The sequence below is a fragment of the Cervus canadensis genome, chromosome 5 (genome assembly GCF_019320065.1).
Source record: "Cervus canadensis isolate Bull #8, Minnesota chromosome 5, ASM1932006v1, whole genome shotgun sequence".
NCBI lineage: Eukaryota > Metazoa > Chordata > Mammalia > Artiodactyla > Cervidae > Cervus > Cervus canadensis.
In genome coordinates, this window is record NC_057390.1 from 64,213,226 (window position 1) to 64,234,859 (window position 21,634).

Consider the following 21,634-nt stretch of genomic DNA (forward strand, 5'->3'; position numbering starts at 1 on the left):
ACTCCAGAAGGGGTTTCTAGATGGTGTATACTGGAGGGCCCACTCTTGCAATAATGATAACAATAAAAATAATAATATTAATGATTATTATTATTATACTGGCAGGGGACAATCTGGAATTTAAGCTTATGCTATGGGTGTGTTTGTCTGCCTACACTTACAAAGTAGAAGGTCCACCTAAATGACTAAGGGGACATCTGAAATCATCTGTAACATTGATACATTTGCCTTGTTTACACTTTCCAGCTGCTGATCTCAGTTTTCCACTCTGCTTTGCATTCACAGACACTTTCCACACTGCTCCCTCTTGACTCATTTGTTCATTCACTCATTTAACACTCTGCAAAAACTCAGAGCCCCTATTGCACTGCAGGCTTTGAACCAAGTGCCAGGGATACAGAGATGAGGTGGCAGGCTTGCAACTTAGCAGGAGGGGAAAATAACAGAAGCGAAAGTCAGAAAGATTGTGGATGATCCACATGAGTCCTACAAAGCCTTGCTGAGCTCTGTGGACAGAGCTCACACCACATGAATGGAGTTGTCTGCATTGGAACCAAAGGCTGGGGTGGGGTGTGGGAGGAGAAGTTCTACAGCTGACAAAAGAGCCCATAATAGAGACTGTGACTGTGTGACTCCTTTTCTATTTTTTGTCTCTGAAAAGCAACAACCAACAATTAGAGCTTGGGGAACCTCATATGTCATCAGAGCCTCTGATGAAGATGTACCAGATAATAAATCTAGAAAAGCCTAAAGAGTTTGGGTTCTTTAATAAGGTCTCCAACCTTGGTTCTGGAAGGCTGGGTTTCTATTGTGGAGTTCAGTTACGAGATGGTGGGAAGATGGGAAGCCCAACTGATGCATCTGCACATATCCCAGGTAGGGAGATCCCACCTTCCTTAATCAATGAAGATCAGAATCTTCAACTTTGGTCCAGAAAGAGAACTTCACAGTGGGGGGATTGGCTAGATCTCAAGACTTGGCTCCCACCCTTCCTCTTTTCTTCCCTCCTTTCCTCCCTCTTTTTTGAAGATTAGCCATTTCCCTGGAGATTCCTATAGATCACTACTACCATCTTCAATCCCGTCTCAGGAGTGACATTTAAACCCTTTAAGACCGTAGATGGTGCCCATACAAAACTCTTGGACTACAACCAAGGTAAGCTGGAATGTTCAATGTGACTCTACTGAAGACTGGGAAAGACAAGGGACAAAAACTTCAGGTATGCCCCGTGAGCTTAGACTATGTGTTTTGCTGACCCCAGAAGAGAGTTCTCCTAAGCCCAGCGACTTTTCCTTCCTGGCTTCTACTGTCTTCCCATGCAGTGAGTGCAACCTCAGCTCCAGAACCCAAGAGCTCACTCCCATTTCATTTCTTGACCCTTGGAGAAAAATACCAGATCCTTTTATCTACCTAGATCCTTGCCTTTGCCATGTGATCAACACCAGGAAAGACGTCCATCTTAGATAAGACCTCACTCAACTAAAGATAGTGATCTTGTCCCTAAGGCACTCTTTAGAAATCCCACATCCAAATGTCCCTCAAAACCTCTCCCTATTTCTGAGCATGTCTGTGCCTTTCTCTCTCTCTCTTTGTGTGTGTGTGAGAGAGAGAGAGAGAGAGAGCATATGCATTGCAGGTGGGTGAGGCCCTGAATGAGAGGTGACAGGTTCATGAAGGGAAAGGAGGAAACATGGGGGAAGGGAAAAAGGAGGAGAGAAGAAAATCTCTGCTTAGAATAAGGAGGAAAAGACAGGAAGACTCTACATACGCACACCCCAGGTCCATCCCAGCGTATCCAACCTGCCTGTCTCAGCTTCTATCCGTGGGTGCAGAGCCAGAGGTCTGTGCCTGGAGTGAAAGCGGAGCAGGCTCACTGAAAACTGAAGTGGCCACAGCGATTCCATGGCCCAATTTTCTTCTTCTCACAAGGAAAGGAAGAAAGTTGAGAAGAGACTGGGTTAACAGACAAACAAAAAGAGGAAGACACTCAGAGCCTGGGGGAGACAGAAGGAAGAGAGGCCGAGGGTGGGGACATGTAGGGACAGGCCGTCCACAGGATGCCCAAACAAACAACTGAGAAGGGAAATGATCTGTCTGCCTTTACCTATTTCTTATCACAGAGTAAACAAAAGGTAGGACTCTGAATGGAGTGGAAGGAAGCTTTGGCATTGCACAAGCCACACGTAAGGGATGAGAGAAAGGAATGGGAAAAGCACCACTTCAGGAGGACAGCAGAGATTGGCTCGACAGCAGGCCTCTAACATTAGTGTACATACGTGCCCTATGTATGACATGAGAGCACATGACAGCCAGTGAGCAAAAATCTGCGTTTGCATACTAACAGGAAAGAAAAATATCATTCCTGAGATGGTAAGATAAGCAGAAAAACATTCTCTCCTTGTAATTTCCATTACAAGGAATACTTTCCATTCTTATCCATATAATGTAATTCTGGGCATTTCTCACCCTAGCTTTATAAACTCATGGGCCCAAGTTCATAGGACAGAGACTTTGGGCTTTCTCACAGGCTCACCTTGACCTCTGGGGACTATGGCGCAGGGAGCTTGCTTCATTCCCAGCCCTCCCAGAGACCCAAGTGACCTTCTCCCTTCTACTGCTGCACCCAGCTGTGACAGCTCATTCTCCTGCCCTGTTCTGTGCTTCTGAGCCATAAACCTACAGACAGGCTCCCTCCTGACCCCAGACTCAGGCTACCTGTCCCTGGAGCAATGGGGAGCTCATCAGAGTCAATGTTCTCACTATATTTACATTTCACAAACGATCGAAAGGATCAGCTTATAAAAGCAAAAGAAAGGCGAGGCATTTAACCTCTCTGGGCCTTTTAAGACAACAGACTTATTATGGTCATGTGAATTTCCTGGAAGAAGCCTCTAATTAAAGCTTATTGCCTCTCAGCTGCCATTGGCTGGTGATATGGCTCGTCCTTCCTGTTCATTAGAACAGAAGGACATCCCAGCGTGGTTGTAGCATCATAGAGCCCATGCCCACCTTCCGGTCCACTCCCCCAGTGAGCTCAGGAGGATCCCAGTGCCGCCATGATGACCCCATCACCCCCCTGAGTGGGAGCTGGGATCCAGATAGGGTATTACACCCGTGTTCTTAAAGGAAATGGTAAGACCCTGCTGTACCAGCTGCATGAATGATTAATGAGGGGTAATTAGTCAGTGTTCGTTAAGCATTTTCTAGATACAAAATTCTGGCTAAGAGCTAAATGAAGAAGCAAAAGCCAAAAGACTTTGCATTCACCCACACGCTGCTGAGAGAATCCCAGAATGATGGAGCTGAGAGAACGAGGGATCCCAGAGACCGTCTGTCCTATGGTTTGCAAACTCTACACTGCAGGGCTTTCCAGGCAGCTGCAGAGCAACTAGTCTCTCAGTGTTTCTTCCCCAAACAAATCACAACAAGAAAGGCAAACTAAAGTTCCACAAAAACCATGCTCACAGCATGACTTCAAGACATAGAATGGCAAAAATGGCAAAATAACCATGAGGGAAGAGAGAAAAAGCCTCATGTCCCAGCCACTTAGGTTCCAGTGCTCTGAGTCTATGCCCCTCAGCAAGCAAAGCAAACGGCTTCTTCAGCGCACACCACCCTGGAAGTTGCTGAGTCCCTGCAGTGAGGAGCCCTGTGCAGGGGTCCCAGGAGAGAGGAAGTAAAATGTTTCCCAGGTCTTCAGATAAAGGTTTAGAATCCCCTTCCTGTATCCTCTTTCAAACCAAACCAAACCAAACCAACTCTGAGATTAATTCTGTCCTTGAGGAAATTTAAGAAGCTTTAGGTCAATGCACAGGGGACTTTGCAGTTTAATATTTGGTTAGTCTGTCCCTGACCAGGTACCTAAATTTTAGGAACTCAGCCTTTCTCTGCCTCATTTGGTAGCTTAGGGCCCCGCTGCTGGTTTCTGGTGTCACCGGAGTTCTGCCTGCCATCCTGCCCGTCCTCCATGGCTTGCACTGAGAGGATACCTTCCCTTTGGAGCCTGCTTGACCCCAGGCCTGGCTGTACTTCCTCTGACCCATGTCCCTCTGTCCCCCTGAAATGGTGCTTCACCAACATGTCCTCTGATGTTCTCCCAATGACAGAGAAGGATGAAGTCACCTTCCAGAATCTGGGGGATCGCTATAAACAGAAGGTATTTTATTGATTGTGCACAGTTTGCACTGGAGCCCAACATATAGCCTGCTAATTTCAATAGAAAATGTCCCCCGACTCCAATCTGGAAAGACATACCATGTTGATCTGTGGGTTTGGACACTCCCAGAACATCACTACACAAGCATCCAAGTGCGAGAAGCATTGGCCCCACTTCACCCCAAGCCACTTATTGGATCCTGGCCCCTCCCAATTTGCCTATAGCCAAATGACTTTAGCCATTTCCTGTGTGTATGACGTTCTGGAGGCAGTGCAGTGAGGCTGATCTCAGACCTATTGGGCAGTTATCCTGTCCCTCCTCTAGCGGATGTCCTTAGACTCCAGTGAGCCTCTGAGTTGTGCAATTCACTATGGCTGATTTTCCTTGATGACTCATACCAACTGTTTGTGTAATAGCATAGTTAATTAAGAGTTGCCGAGGCTGTTGGCACAACACTACCATGACACACTCTTTGGACTTAGAGAAGAGTATAACTAACCATGTTTGGTTTCCCACTAGGTTCCAGGCACTGTTTTACGTAGGCATACAGACGAACATATTCAAACCCCACAGGGACCCTGGGGCAGGTACCACCCATCATCTTCGTTTCACACATGAATGATCTAGGACTGCAGGGTATAATGGACACGTGGCACCCAAACAACTCAGGACCCAAATCCATGTTTTCCTTATCCAAGTCCTATCCTCCTTCCACTATTCATTATGTGGTATCCGTTCTTTCTGTTGCATCTTTTTGTTCATTTCACCTGTTATGGCCTCTATCAAAGAATGAAAGAAACAGGAGGCAAGGTTGGAATATACGAATTTTGCTGTCAGCTCTTTCAGGAAGATGAAACGGGGGTGGGAGAGGTGGTAGATTGAAACCAATGTCCAAACTGACACTTCTCTTATTATCTCTGGAATTAAGTTATCTGGGTCCACCCTGTTTGCCTCACAGCTCCAGGGCCAGGTTTTACAGAATGGCTACAGAGGGACCTTAGAGATCCAAAGAGGGAACACAGTTTCACCAAGCCCCTCATTCATCACCATCTGGAGCAGTAGTCTCATTAATAACTGGGGTTTAATCCTCCACATTCAAAGAGACTCCCATTACCCAAAACAATAATTTTTTTAATTACCCAAGCAGAGTGGCAATCGCATATTGAATACTAAGAATGATTTAAACTAATAAATACTTTTGGAAGTTCCTTGAACATTTTAATGAATTAAAAATGATGAAATATTTATAAGCAGTAACAACACCATTTAGTACCATTAATAAAATAAATACATTAGTCAGAGAATGGAATTCATTGCTATTTTACTACTAGACATTGATGTCAATGACTGAATATTGCTCCAAATTACTTGTAAAATAGACCAATTATTTTAGTGTGATTAATCTTTTCAATTATTTCTTTTATGTAGTTGTAATTTGAAAGTAATTTTCTTTTGGGAGTACAATGACCTCAGCACACTGGTTCCTTATTTATTTATATTTTAAAACCTTTTGTGTCTGCCCCCATTTCCAGGTGATTTTTCAATGGTTGAATATTTAAAACAGTCACCCAAGCAATCATTCTTGTTCCTAAGCACTTTGTGGGGGCATTTCTAATTGGCTTTATTAGTGATTATGAGTAAGCCATTCCAGAGTATAAAAGTCTCTGCCAACAGCAGCTATGCATCAGAAGGGAAAGGAGGGGTGGACAAAGTTCTTTCCTGGTTCCACCATCTGGGGCCTGGCTGTTTTAGACTCCACGCTTAGTTGGCTTGATGAGGCAGTGTGATAGACAGGTCAACGTACTTTTAGGGTCTTCCCTGGACTTTAGCCATCCCCATGGGATTAAACAGTCCTTTTCCTTTGGGGATACCATGGATTCTGTGCACTGAGTCACAAAAGAAAAAAACTGACTTTATTAGAGATAAAAGCATATAGAAGTAGCTGCCTTGGAAATCAAAATGTAGATCTGGGTTGTCAGGATCTCTGTTGGAAATGGGGTAAACTCTCCCTTGGCCCAACTGTTCAGACAAGGCCCAAAGTGAAAGTGAAATGTAGATTCAATTTACATGCCAATTAGAAAGTTATTAGGGAATATTAAGGGATTATTATTAATATTATATGTGATAAGGGTATTATAGTTTTTTAAAGAGTCTTTATCTTTTAGAGGTATATGCTGAAATGTCTGTGGATAAGATAATATAATGCCTGGGATTTAGGAAAAACAATCTGGGAAAGGAAGAGTGCATGATGGGTTACAGCCAGCTCATACTCACTGGCAAGAGCTGATTGTTACATTTTCAGAAATCTTGTGAGCTAGCTGATAAACACTTACTACTGAAAATTAAATGCTATAAACTGACAATTAAATAAAATATATGATTATAAAGATAATATATTAAATGAAAACAAATAGCAACAACATAAATGAAAGGCGGGTAGGACCCTGCCAGCATATAACTCACCATGGGCTAGTCCTACAGAATTATTTAGCCTTGGTTCCTGAATGGGGACATTCAGCTCAGACAGGGGACATGGGAGAGAGAGGGAGATGGTATTTATTGTGCCAAGCACTGTGCTAGGGGGTCTACACACAAAATCAGTTTTAATTTCCCAAAACCCATAATTATGCATTATTAGTCCCACTTACTTATGAGGAAAACAAAACTCACAGATGGGAAAAAAAAAAAAACCTCTTCTGAGATCAAAAGGTTGGTAAATGATGGAACTGGAATTCCACACTCATTCTGATTCCAAAGCCTGTAATCTCTCTCCTACATTGTAACAAAAAAACCTTTATTCACTACTTACCATGGGAGAAACACTGTTAGTTGCTAATTGGGATATAGAGATTTTTTTAAAAAAACACAGTCTTTTTAAAAATAGAACCTAGCATCTATTGAGCAAGACACATAAATAACCCTAGAAAGAAGTAGGCTGTTTTAAAACAGAAATATATAGAAACACAATTCTGGGCTGAGATTTCTGGGAGAAGACAGTATTTGAGCAGAAATCTGAAAGACGTGGAGGACTGGGAGAAGCAGATACTAGGAATGGAGGGGGCATAACTAAAAAAAATAGCTTAAATGTGGTAAGGCGCTCAGGGAAATGTAAGTAGATCTCAGCGGCTAAATGAAATTTTAGTCATTCTAATGCCTATCTTTTAAAGAGCACAGTCCACAGGTAAATTGCAGGCAAGTTTTAGAGATCGGGAGTTAAGAAGGGGAATGTTTGGTAAACGAGGTTCACCTTCCACCTGGAAGTCGCAGTGAGAACTAAGTGAGGACATCAGGCTGTGGCTTGGCTTCCGCTCTGGTTTTCACTTCTAAGCAATAGATCCACCACCGCATGATTGATTCAGTCCCTTGAAGAGACCAACCCAGGTGGTGGCCACCTGGATGCTAGCATCAGGTTGGCGATGCTGCAGCTCCCATCACCCACTTGGCACGTTGTTGTCATTAACATGAAATGTTTGCAAGAGGCACCAGAAGAGTCAATTTATTTCTGTGAATGGTAGTTTCACCATGAGAAACTGAGCGGCAGAGAGGGAGTAGCTTCATTTTCAGACTTGAGGCCAGAGAAGTCAGGGAGCTCAGGGCAACATCCACAAACACACCTCCACAGCCATCCTCTCCTTTGACCATCATGATTAAGGTCAATTTGGGGACAGCGTTGACATGTTGTTATTCCTATTTTAAATTAAAAAACAGTGTGCCAATTCTGGGGGAGACCTGATGACTCTTTTAACCCATGGTGTTGCATTGCTTGTTGTTGTTTAGTAGCTCCGTCATGCCTAACTCTTTGCGACCGTATGGACTGTAGCCAGGCTCCTCTGTCTGTGGAATGCTCCAAACAAGAATACTGGAGTGGGTTGCCATTTCTTCCTTCAGGGGATCTTCCTGACTCAGGAATTGAAAGTAAAAGTGTTAGTTGCTCAGCTGTGTCCTACTCTTTGCGACCCCATGGACTGTAGCCTGCCAGGCTCCTCTGTCCATGGAATTCTCCAGGCAACAATACTGGAGTGGGTTGCCATTCCCTTCTCCAAGGGATCTTCTCAACCCAGGGATCGAACCTGGGTCCCCTGCATTGTAGGCAGATTCTTTACTGTCTGAGCCACCAGAGAAGCCCAGGAGTCAAAAATGTTTCTTAAGCTTGGCAGGTGGATTCTTTACCACTAGTGCCACCTGGAAGCTCTGGAAGTAGTCTACGGCAAGTGAGAGGTGGATGCTTTACCACTAGAGGCACCTGGGAAGCCTAAAGAGGTGGAAGAGAAAAAAATGAAAGTGTCTGACTCTTTGCAACCCCATTGACTGCAGCCTGCCAGGCTCCTTGGTTCATGGAATTCTCCAGGCAAGAATAGTGGAGTGGGTTGCCATTCCCTTCTCCAAGGGACCTTCCCAACCACGGGATGGAACCCAATTCTCCTGCATTGCAGGCAGATTCTTTACTGTCTGAGCCATCAAGGAAGAGGTGGAAACATGACTTAAATTCCCTGACTGCTGGTTCAGCATTCATTCTGTGTTCTTTCTGAGAAAGGTGCATTGTAACTAGTTTGGAGGAAGACATCTTTACATATGGAGCACCTATTCAATACCTTGGGTAAACTAAATGTAAGTCAGGGATGCCTTTTGGGGAGCAGTGTTTGTCCCAAGTAGAATAGAGATCTTAAAGCCATCACATCAAAACTCAATCTTAAGACAGAAACAAGTTTATATCAGGGTCACTATGCATTTAGTTTAGTACTGCTCAGTAAATACCTGTCGTACAAATGGGTGAATGCACAGACGGTTGGATGAATGAGTCTGCTACACAGAGAGCTTTCTGCTGGCAGTCCAAAGATAGCATTCCACAGTATTTCCTTTTACTAATACAAGCACAGACTAGGGAGGGTGCTGGGGTGCTGCTTGCTTTTGTAACAGAAAATGCCCAGTTTGGGCCAGGCTGCCAGGAGCCCATGAGGTTATCCTTCATTTTACCCAGCTGGATTTTAGATCTTACTCTAAAGGCTAATTGGTTCCACACGGCTGGCCAAATGTTGGAATCTGTTTGTGTAGCTTCTTGCATTTCGTCTTGTCCCCTCTTTGTCTAAGGAGGATATCCTCCAGTGCCCATCACTGTCTTTGATAAAGTAAGAAGAAAGAGAAGGGAGAGAGGGCCAGGTGATGCCATGCGTGTTTCATTGGAAACAATCATACCAGCTCCATACTTAGCATCTCAAAGCCAGGACCCACAGTGACAAAAATCTGTCTGGAGAAATGGCCCATATTCAAAGTACAATAGCCTTGGGCTTAGTCTTAATCATTTAAAGAAGATTTGGTTAATGTAATTCCATTTTGCTATTACATTTTAAATAAGTACAGTATAATAGGATCAAAAAGCTGGGGTTAATAGGAGAGTTAAAAACCAGACTGTCCAGCAACTCTCAAGCTGTACTTCATGAAAACCCAACTGGAAGGTTTGTCAAAGACTCACCTTCACTTCCTCTAGGGCAGCTGTACTTGTGTGATTTTATATACTGGATTTTTATATAAGACTTTGTTTGAATTGGACTTCCCTGGTGGCTCAGACAGTAAAGTGTCTGCCTACAATGTGGGGGACCTGGGTTTGATCCCTGGGTTGGGAAGATCCCCTGGAGAAGGAAACAGCAACCCACTCTTGCCTGGAAAATCCCATGGACGGAGGATCGTGGTAGGCTACTGTCCATGGGGTCGCAAAGAGTTGGACACGACTGAGCGACTTCACATTCACTTTGCTTGAATTAAGAGTTAAGCCTCTAAAAAATGTTTGAAGACTGTGGATCTAGTTTACATGTCCTCATTTTAGGGACGAAGATGTTAAGATAGCTGTCATCTCCCACTCTTTCGGGACACGTGTTTTAAGGTGTCTGCAATGGTCTGACTGCGTTGGATTCCTCCCCCTTCCTGAAGTACAGAAGTCAGTGAAATCACCCTTAGCACCATGGTTAGTGTGAGTGAGGATTCTGACACCCTCTCTGAATGGATTAGAAGAGGTAATGTGTATGACAATGTCTTGATAGAGTAAGGGACCACAAGTACTTCTTGGTAAGAGGTCTGTTAGTGAGCTGAATGTGGCTCTGATCTGGGAAATTTCAGTTCTGATTCTTGTAGGTTCATGAAAGAACTATGGTCACCTGCAATAAAATGTTTTGGCTTACATCTTTGATTTTCACAGATGGGGGACCCACTATTGATAAGGGTGTGGTGGTCCTCTTAAACTGCCTTTGACCCGTCTGGGCAGGCAAAGGGAAATTCTGAACTGGTTTCTTAGAAAAACTGAGAACTTGATGACCATGAGATGGAGGTAGAAAGCACACTGGGCTAATCAGTAATTTAGTATGTTAAAGTTCAAGGTAAATTTTTGAGTGTTTGTGCATTCAGTTTCCACACGGTGAGGGAGGCAGATTAGATGCTTTCTGGGGTCCTTCCACAGGTAGCACTGGTGTGTGGCAGCTAACAGCATGGATGCTGGAGCCAGATGGCCTCCATTCCAATACCAGCTGTGAGACTCTGGGTACATGACTTTGGTCTCTGTGCCTAGTGATGATAATAATAATGCACACCTCACAGTGTTATGAATGTGCACAGAACAGGACCAGGCACATAGGAGGTGCTAGGTAGGTGTTCACAATATGTAATTTTATGAGCACACTGACCATTTTCAAGTCCTTTTCAAGATGCTAGTGCTGCTATTCTGACATATTTTTCAGTAGGTTCCTCTGAACCTGAGGGGTCCCAGTGAGTGTACTGCATAATCCTATGCTTTAGTTGTCTGCTGAAGAAAGGTCATTATGAAAGGGTTAAGGGTTCCCTGGGAGCCTGGGCATGTAGGGGTTGATATCCCTGCCCTCAGTACTGAATACATACACCGCTCTTTCAAGATGAGGGGAAAAAACCTCTTCCAAGTAATTTCCACTCACTGCTAGTTTCTTTTGGGAGTAATAGGGTAATAGCTCAAAGCTATAAAAGCAGGAGCAGCATTTATCAATTGATTGATTAGCTGATCAGTCAACAAATATTTACATCGTGTTTCCTATATGTTTAGCATGGTGTTAACTGTACCCTGGAGAAATAAAAGCAATATAAGACAAGGTTCTGAACCTCGTTAGGGCCCCAAAATGACTAACTGAGAAATAATTATAAAATAGCTACTAAATTTAGATGCAGAGAGCAAAGTCTTCCAAGAATAATTTCTTTAACTGTGAGTGATGTTCTGGAGGGTTTGGGCCCCAAGCTGGATCTCAAATGATGAATCAGTGTTCAAAACATAAGGCCTGGGATCAAGTAGGCATTATCGGCATATTGTACAGAACACCAGTCTGCTAGAGGGGAGGTGTGGGGAAACAGAGGGCATAATGTTGGGCAGGTACAGAAGGGCCAGATTGTAAATGACTGTGGATATCAGGCAGAGGCACTGTGGCTTCCCAGGCAGGACTGAGAAGTGGTGAAAGTACCAAGGTCAGAGTCAGGGTGGTCCTGATGTTAATCCCAGCTCTACCATCAACCAGCTGGGTGATCTGCAGCCATCACTTTTCTGGCCCCAAGAAATGAGTGAAGTGGCCCAGCCCAACCTTCATATTTCTGACGTGGTAGACAATAAGAAGTTATTGGAACCTCATGAAAATGCCACAAGCAAAGGGACTTTGGAGGAGACTTTTCTGGTAATGTGTGAAGGATGGATAATGGTATCAGGGAGACTAGCTGGCTATTGCTAAAGTCCCAGAATACATATATGAAGGCCTGAATAAAGCATGTGCCTGAGGAAACAAAGTCAGAAGGGTAAATTCGAGAAGCAGTAACAGTGTCAACTAGACAGCAAGATAGAATGTGAGGCAGCCACAAGCCTAGAGCTCAAGGCTTGATCATCTGGATGTAGGGATAAGAAGAAGAGTCAAAGATAATTCTAAGGTAAATAAAACTCCAGCCTCTACACATTCCATTAAGGCAGTAGAATGTCATGGATAGAAATACTGGCTTGGTGGTCAGACTGATTTAGGATTGAGTGTGGCTCTACCTTTCCCTAACTGTACAATGATGGCAACTTTAGAAACATCTGTGAGGTTCAGTTTCCCCATATGTAAAATGAGGATAATAGTGCCTATTTTTTAGTGTTATTGTAAAGCTCGCAGGAGATAACTGACACGTGTAAAGGGATGAGCCCTCTACCTGTGCACATGCCTAATGCTCCATAGATGAGAGCTTTCATTGTTCACTAACTGATAAGCTAATAACTGTTACATTCTATGACAACAGGTGTCAGGATTCAGAGGGAGTCACGACCTCTGCCTTGATGGCACCCACGGATAGATATCTTCTCTTTTGTGAGCAGAATTGTCCCAACGACCCCATACCCCATCTCCAGTTTAGTTAAAATGGCACTTCCTTTCTTGTGGGACAAGGAAGGGTTGTAGAAGTCTATTGAAAGCAGACCAGATACCCTACAAGCTGAAAAGCTGAAAGTGAAAGTCATGTCCGACTCTTTATGATTCCATGGACTATAGGCCACCAGGCTCCTCTGTCCATGGGATTCTTCAGACAAGAATACTGGAGTGGGTAGCCATTCCCTTCTCCAGGAGATCTTCCCAACCCAGGGATTGAACCCAGGCAGAAAGTAGACTAGATATCCCACAAACCTATTAACATCCCTGGCTAGCATGTCATCAGCCTGATCAGCCTCAAATGTACTACTTCTCTTAGCTCCTCCCCTTCATGACCTAACTAACGTAATGATCTCAGAAAACACAGATGTTTGTCTACATCAAATAGGCCTTGGGTATGCCTCCAAAACAACTCCTTATTTTTAAATATATGAGGGTAGCTTTAGGATACTTCTTATGTTTTCAACTTGTCCATACCACCTGATGTGCACTTGAATTTGTTCCATTATAGCAGGAAGAGTTAGAAGTTCTCAGGAAACACTGGGATCACTCTGTTCTCTGCCTCACATGTCCACAGTGGTCCTTTCATAACTCTTGGTGGTCACAGGATTCCAAACCTGAGAAGGAGCACAGAGGACACCTGCTTCCCCATGAAAACCATCTGTTCTTGGACTTGGAGCCTCTGAAGAAAGGTAGCTGGGCCATGAGAACCTTCCTGGGTATCTTGAAAGTTCTACTTTCCCTAAGGAATCAGAGACAGATTTCTTTTCTCCCTCCTTAAGAGAGTGTCCTGCCAGAAGAAACACTTTCTGGACCATTAGAAAAAGTTAGAGAGGTCAACTCTCTTGGTTTTGTAAGGGTAGAGAAGCAGAAAAGAAACACATCCTGTAAACTGTGCAATGGATTGCTACAAATGCAAGATAAACTACAGAGGGAGAATACTGTAGGTGAAAGGAAGTTGCAGGAGTAAGGAAGGAAAAATGTGCACAACTGGTTGAGAACTTTCAAAGGTGCAAAGAATTTTTGCAGGAGTATTTGTGCTGGACCTAATACTTGGAGTTTTATAGCCTCTTACTCTCTTCTGATGCTGCTGAAATGAGATTAGGCCAATTCTGGGAACTCATACCTTCATCCTGACACATTCCTGATAACTGGCTCCATTTCAATACATGATCTCTTTTGGACAGTACGTGGACCCTTGACATCTGTGAGGACTGATGATGTCCAGAGACGTTCACAAATCCCTAAGTTCGTTGAGTGTGGAAACATTTGTACGAGCTCCTGGCTTTCTCCCAAACCACATGTTTCTTGTACAGCGTCTCACATCACAGGCTAGACACCTTTTCAATTTGAACTGAAGTTAAATCTATCATGTTGTGATAGATTTTTCTTTTTCTGACACATAAACCAGTTTTGATTAAAAAAAAAAAGAAAGAAAACCACTTTGTGAAAGTTCTTGCAAGGCCAGCAATGAATGAAGAGCAACAGCAAGGTAACGAACTGGGTGGTCAGCAGAGTCCCTACCTAAAGGAGTCCTTTTTGTATACAGCTTCATATTCAAAACTGGGCCTCAACATGTGACTGGTGGCTATGTGTTATGAGGCTTCATGGTTGCTGATGGACATTCTAAATGGAGAGGTGAGGCCTGGGAGTGCCACAGACTCCCTTTCTGTCCATACTTCATTCCTGGGCCTCCAGACCACAGGTTCCATAGCACAGGTGAGTGAACCTCTAGGAAGCAGCAGGCAGGGCAGGAGAATAGTGGCTATGAAAGCAATTTGTTTCCTAAAGTCTGCATAGTTCAAGTCCATCTTATATACCCTTTACATGTGGAAAAATAATAAAGGATATTTATAATGACGACCCTAGGTCTTCTGAAGAATCAAGGAAAGATCAACCTCATATCTGTATCAATGATCAGTCTTCTCCTGCATACCAATCACACTTGGAGCAATGTCTAATGAAAAATATATATAAAATATGATCTTGAAAATAGGAATAGAAGATCAAAAACTCTGTAGAGGGAAGGGAAAATAAGTTTATCAAATAACTACACAGATATAATTTACCATGATTGAGTATTGCATTTAGCTCAGAGTTTCCTGGCAACAAAGACAAAAAGAAAAAAAAAAACTGACAAATTACCCTTCAGGAGAGAGATGTCTTCTCTTGGTAATAAACCTTGAAATAAATTCACAATGTGGAGTTATGCAAAAGGAATTCAATGACACATGCCTTAATGATTTTTACAAAATAAGCAAGAATTTTCACATATAACCATTTCCCACATTGTCCCTTAATAACAGCTTAAATCAAATAATTAAAAATACTTAATTGTAAATTTTACCTCGGGGGGGAAAAAGTAAAGTACTAATCATTATCAAGTTAGTGGGATGGAGATACATGTGGAAAAAAAAAATGGCAGAATGTTGATAATTTTTGAAACTGGGTTGAGGGTACATGGGAGCCCATTTCACTATTCTATTCATTTGTAAACTTTGAAAATTTCCACAAAACAAAACAAAACCATAGCTGAAAGCATTTGGACTCCAGGGAAGTTAAGCTAATGTGTTATCCAACAAAGACTATATTCTATTTGATATAGCTTCAAGTTAAGTAGATATAATATTATAACTCAATCTTTGAAAACTGATCAGCAGGGCTGTGAACCACTTGGCAATATTCAGAATCAGACCCAAAGCACTGGAGACACTTCTGTATCAGTGTGCACATTTCCAGCTAATTATGGTGGCAGATTACTGACCTACTTAAGATAACAAGCTACCAAGGAGTGGAGGGGGAAAGCCAGATTCAGATACCTTCACTGCAGTTCTTTAGGGCAAAGAAGTCCACTGCAGATAAGCTTCGGTTTCCATTTGAGATATATTCCAGGGCCACTCGGAACGGGTTCTCTGGGCGCCCAATTCTTCCCTGCAGCACAGTCCAACTGGTTGCATTGGAAAGCAGAGGGGAAAAACACAGAAAAACAGTGATGAGAAGCAGATCTAACCTGCAGAGAGGCCCCACGCCTACCCTGACCTCAGGGCCCATGTTCTCCATTCCGTATGAAGAGGTGGAACCCTAAGTGGTTCTGAGGATGGTCAGTCTGATAGTAACACACACACACACACACACACACACACACACATTTATTTCCTTCTTGTCCAACTAACTCAGAGACCCAATTCTTAAACCTACTGTGGCCACTGGTGTTTCTTTTGTCTTACTTTTTAGGCAACTCCAGACCTTTGGACTATTTCATACAGGAAAAAATATGTACACCTGAGAAAATCTGCCAGCAGAGTGAAGGAATAGTCTTCAAAGCATTTATCAGTGTATTCATAATTATCTCTGGAAAGAATGTTTGGTTTTTGGAATTTTATCTGATCCTCAAATCTCAGAATCCTTGGGTTTGCTATATAGTTGCTTAAGGAAAGCTAGCAAGTGCTATTTATTGACTGCAGGAAAATTAAAGTGCATTGAAGCATGTATTTTGGGGTAAAAGCTACCTAAGATTGACGTGGACTCTGCAAAAAGGTGCAAACAGGAGAAGACAGAAGCAGGTCAAATGTGAGCTCTGCATCTGTCTATAATCAAGGACACCGACAGAGCCAGAGAATAGAGAATAAGCTAAATGAACATTTTTACACCTCACTCAGGCTATTAACCTCTTGGAATAGCCTCCTGTCACTGATTGGAACATCAAATTTACTTTCCAACATTGATTCAGGTTTTTTAAAATATATAATTATTTTGATAACTTTGTGTGGAGAATGGAAATTACCTGGACTATTTTATATTTTCTTTCCTTTTAAAGAAAAAAAATTTTATTGAGGTATAATGTACAATAAATTGCACATCCCAAAGTATACAATTTGATGAATTTTGACATGTGGATTCACCTTAACTCATCACAATGTTTCATACTGTCTGAGCACTAGGTTGGGCTTAGGTATGGTAATACGAGTGCTAAGGAACTTAGGGAAAGACTAGCTTTTTGTTTAAAAAAATTTTAAAGCACCCTCCCAAATTTCAAGTATAAAAATATTAAAAATTCAGAAAAGTTGGTAAAGGAAAGTAAAAGTCACCTGGAAACTCATCTAGAGACTACCATGGTAAACACCTCTAAGCAGCGCTGTAGCTACAGCTTTACACAAATAAGGTCATACACACACGTGCTCCCTCAATGGTTTGTCACAAGACAATCAATATAAATTACATGATGAGGTCAAAGACTGCATTTTAACAATTTGTGCATTGCTCCTAGTTTTTCCTCTTTATGATCATGCTAAGGCTAGCCCTGTGAATTTATCTTAGGACAAATTCTTAGACCCTGGGTCAAAGCATATATGCATTTAAAACTCTGAGAATATTGTCAGTCCTATAACACTGAATTAGAGGGCTCATTTCTCCATTTGTTTGTTAACATGGGATCCCATCAAATCTTTTCCATTCATTAACTTTTGGTGAGGAAGGCATCACCTAAAGCAATCTATGGTCTTTCAGGGGGGTGTTCCTGGATGGGGATTTTGTGTCTCTGGTTCTTGCCATGTTGCTGGGCATGCAATGAGGTTTGCTGGATGAAGAAGGCAGTGCTGTTCCCTTTCTATGCTCTTCTGTAGTTAATTCTGAGCACTGGAGCCAGTGCCTCCACCATTTAATAAAATTGTATTAAGTTTCCCCACAATAGATGCTGTAAAAGGGACTATTGCTGTTGTGAAGTTTGTTCTCTGTTACTGTACCCAACAGGATTTCTATCCAAAATAAAACCAGTGCAACTGAATAAGGAAAAGGAGGGCTTTCCGTTTAAATGTGGAACTGTCAAAGAAAAAAAAAATTGAAAAGAAAATGTAAATGAGGGGTTCTTAAGGAAAAAACAGACAAAGAGAGCAGAATTTTTCTTGTTCTTCTGAAAAATAAAGGACTCTTTTTGAGGGAAGATGGTGGTGAAAAGGCATGACTATTCATATTCTTCCACAATCATAGCTCTCTGCTCTGAGGAATGATGGATTTTAATTCCAGGTACACAGTGGCCCTTGATGATGATTTCCATTTCTGTATTGGCACTAGCCCTCTGGATAAATGTGTCAAGAGTTTTAGGAATTAGTTTCTGAGTTACTGATGCAATAACTTTTGTCTGAAATTCTCCAGCTTCCCATAGTTTACTGCTGCAACTTTAATAACTTTCAGAGCAGTTGCCAAACATGATTTTATAACCAGGGAAGTTGGGACTGAAAAAGGGCAAGCTTATACCTAGGGTCAGATTTGTTTAAGAGACAGCAAAAACCCTATTGGGGGAAAAATACCACACACTCTCTTTTTTCTCTGCCTCCATTTTCTTGGCTGACATCCCAATGGTCATGAAACTTGCTCCTTAGGGTCCTATTTTCCTCTTTAGCTGGTGGCCACTCTACTTGTGCTTTCAAGGGGAAGGTGATGTTCTAACCTAGAGCCTCCTAGAGACAAACGTGCAGCTATATCCACGTGCTGGGGATTTGCAGTCATCTCAGCACTGGTGCTTCGATCAATCAACATGACACTGTGGGGAGTCCATCTGGACTTCAGGAAGCCAGAAGAATGGTCTGAATGGCCTGTCACCATCCATTATCTTCCAGTTGTCTCTCTGGAGCTCTTCACTTCCAGTTCTGGCTCTGTCCACCATTTGCCTGATGACTTTGAACAAGGCACTTTACTCCAAATGCCTGAAATTTTAAATGTTTGTATTCTCAATCACAGAAAGTATCTCCAACTTTGTGTAAATTTGCTGAGAAAACAACTGACTACACATTTTTTTGCTGAGTGGCTGCATCATAATAAATCAGAGTCCACTGAAGAAGGCAGGAGGGTTGGTTTGTGAATATCAAGGTCCATTTCTGACCTGGAGGCTGGAAGTTGTATATTCAAAGGCCATCAGGTTGGGAACTGAGTCTCAGATTATGGTCCTAGACTTGCATGGGGTATGGTAAGTCCCAGAACCCACTTGGGTTTTAGTTTCTTCATTAGCAAAATGTTAAAGAATTCTCCAAGTTCTCATACTGGTCTGATACCAATACTTCTCTAGCAGATCACCCAAGTCCTAATGACAAAACACTTTACCAAAACCCTGAAAGCTTCAGTGGGCCAATAATATTCTACAGAAGGTGGAAGAATGATTTGTCAAATTACCCAGACTTATTTCTCCAGAGAGACTCAGTTCCACCCCCTCAGAGAAATGAAGAGACCGGTTCAAGGTCACCCATTTGGTTACCTGAAGACCAAAGATTAAAATCAAATATATTATTGCTCCATAACTGCAAGAACAGGAGACAATGTGATTCATGAATCAGTCTGTATATTCAGTCACATTTCATATTTCTAGAATCATAAAGATAAAGAAGGATGTGTTGACTTAGCATTGCTACAGGGAATCACCAGTCTGGGTTTTGAGGATAGACAGGCCAGTCAGACAGTGAAATACCTTGTCAGAAAATGCACACGAAAAAACAAAAAAGTCATAAGAAGATATGACATGGAAACAGAAACTCTAGGGTTCCTACTGCCCCATACCAGGTCAGTCTCTCCAAGTTTAAAGGAGACTGGGACTTCTGATGTGAGACAAGCTGCTGATGAGATTGAAAGGTTGGCAGCATGTCTCAAAAGGATGAAGGCAGAAAGTTATTTTAAGTCCAGAATGAAGGGGCACTTTTGGACAGCACTTGAGGGCCATGAGTGGCACCTGACAAGATGGAGAAATGTGTATTACTTCCTGCTGCGTGATATTCCAATAGGCATGATGTTGATGTAGGGCTGGCTCACAAAAGTGAGCCATCAAACCTACATGCTGGTCAATGGAATACCTTTCTGAGATGGTTTTAGCTGCTTCAACATCAGGAGGCCTACATTCACTTCTCAGCTCCATGATCTACTAAGCAACCACAGGCAAATGTTATAATTTCTCTCACCTCCTATTTCCTTATTTTTAAGGTGGAAGTCATAATGCTTAGCTTTCTAGATTGCTGTGAGGATTTCTGAGAAAGATGTACACAAGAAACGTCCTTATCAGGGGCTCCATAAATGAGAACTATTCTTACAGAAGACCAGAGCTCTTTTTCATAGAATGGCACTGGTCCATGAAACTATCTGCATCTCAATTCATTTATAAGATTCAAGTGGGAGAGTAAAGTAGGTAAAAGAAGGTAAGAAAGGCATTAGCAATTTATGAATAGCAGCCACCTTCTGTTGAAATGAGGAAAAATTTTTAGTTAAAAGAAATTATGTTGGAAAAAAAAGAAACTATGCTGAAACAACCCTACAACAAAATACGTTAGGATTGGACTATGATAGCAGATCAATATTCTGCCCAGAGCTCTCTAAAGGCCCCATCTCTCTTTGGAGTAAAGTCCTCTATTTAGCTTCGCATCTTTCTGTAGCATGTGAAAAGATGCCTTATGTCTAGATGTTGGTTAGGATTTGTTGAATTGAATTCCACTTCTCGGGTATTTTTTGGTGCATTATTGAACACTAGATAACATATTAAATGCTCTGAGGATCCTTAGAGTTGAAAATGTAGCTTTGTACTTGAGGAGCTTACAGACTGGTAAGGAAGAGTAAAAGTATGAGCTGAACTTTACAGTGAACAGCAGTATAGAGGAGCTGCATGAGCAGCATGGGCACTATGTGCTGTTGAATCATAGAGAGCAAAGTGATGTCTTAAATCCAGTGATCAGGAGAGGTATAACTTGAGGATGGGTTGTGAAGAAGGGGCAGGAATTGGGAAGAGGGTGATGTAGAAAGAGAGGCTGGCATGAGCACATGAGCAGAGCCCATACAGACTGTATACAGAAAACAGGTGGCTCTATCTGGTGGGAGTCAATGTCTTTCACTAATTTCTATAGGAAGGAGGTCCTCTGTGTCTTGCCACACTCCCCAACTCTCCCCAACCTCAGCCTCCTTATACAGGGTGATGGATCATTCATCATTGTGTCTTCTGGGCCTGATACATTTTAGACACTTAACAAGTATTTGTTGAATAAGAGAACAAATATACCAACAGATTTCTGTTAAATGAGAAGATTCTGACATTCTTGGCCAAAATTTATATTGCAGTTTGCACTGTTTGCTGAACCCAGGGTAGGCAAGACATGAGCTAAGAGGCTGGAAGGAAACTCAAGGAGCCACAGGAACTGCAGAAACATTTATTTTCTCCTGACTGGCATGGAAGCCATAACACAGCTTCTCTCCTGGTTGACACAGCAGCCATAACATAACCATAACAGAGCCATAGCATAACCTCATATAACATACCCATGATATTGCTCCAGTGTAGCCCTGATGCAGCAGCAGCCAGGGCTTTCATGGTGAAGCTTATACAGGTGTACTGCACAAAGTAGCCTGTGACCAAGCGAGTATCTTGTGACACACATGCACAGTGCTATAAGTGATCTCACCTGTTACACAATCATTATTTACAAAACGTGGGGCAAGAGTGAGAGGCCGTGGGGCAAGAAAGCCTGACCATGCCATCTTGGCTAATTTGCTCTTTCCCTATAGTAGTGAAGTTGAGTTAATCTGAAAGTTCAAGTCAATTCATTACTGTTAGCTCTCATCCATTCAAGTGGTAACGATACCTTCCCTTTGGAGGAACCTAAAGATTGGGAGATTTGGGGGCTTGAAGGAAGTTTGGGATTTTTTCACTGTTTAGTTCTTGGCTCCCCCTTTGCCCACACATAGGCCCCATCTTTAAAGAGGCAGGACCATGGAAAACCATCAAACTAGCTTTTGTTCAAGGACCTAGAACCCAAAGAAGGCATCAGAGTTACAGTAACTGAGACATGGAGGGGACCTGAGTGCTTAACTAGGAGAGGTCCCACCTCATGCATGAACACCCTCTAGAACCCAGGTCAGCCTTGAACCTTGTTAATGAATATTAACAAGGGCAACAATTCTAGTGATATTAATAACTGCACTAATAATGTGATCAGCAACAACAGTTAACATTTATTGAGGGCCTACTCTGTGCTCTGCTTCTAGTTGAGTTTTAAACCTAGTGTCATGTGACTCCATAGTTCTTTATGAACACCTTCCTAAATTGTCCTTTTAAGCTTCT

The 21,634-nt window shown here is 42.4% G+C and overlaps 1 protein-coding gene across 1 annotated transcript in view; it reads right to left on the minus strand.

Moving 5' to 3' along the window:
* The window catches only part of ALK (ALK receptor tyrosine kinase), a 786,987-nt gene that overhangs the window by 168,987 nt on the left and 596,366 nt on the right, over positions 1–21,634 (minus strand). Inside the window, exon 5 of the mRNA XM_043468949.1 lies at positions 15,369–15,496. Coding sequence (XP_043324884.1) covers positions 15,369–15,496 — 128 coding nt within the window. The remainder of the gene's footprint in view (positions 1–15,368; positions 15,497–21,634) is intronic.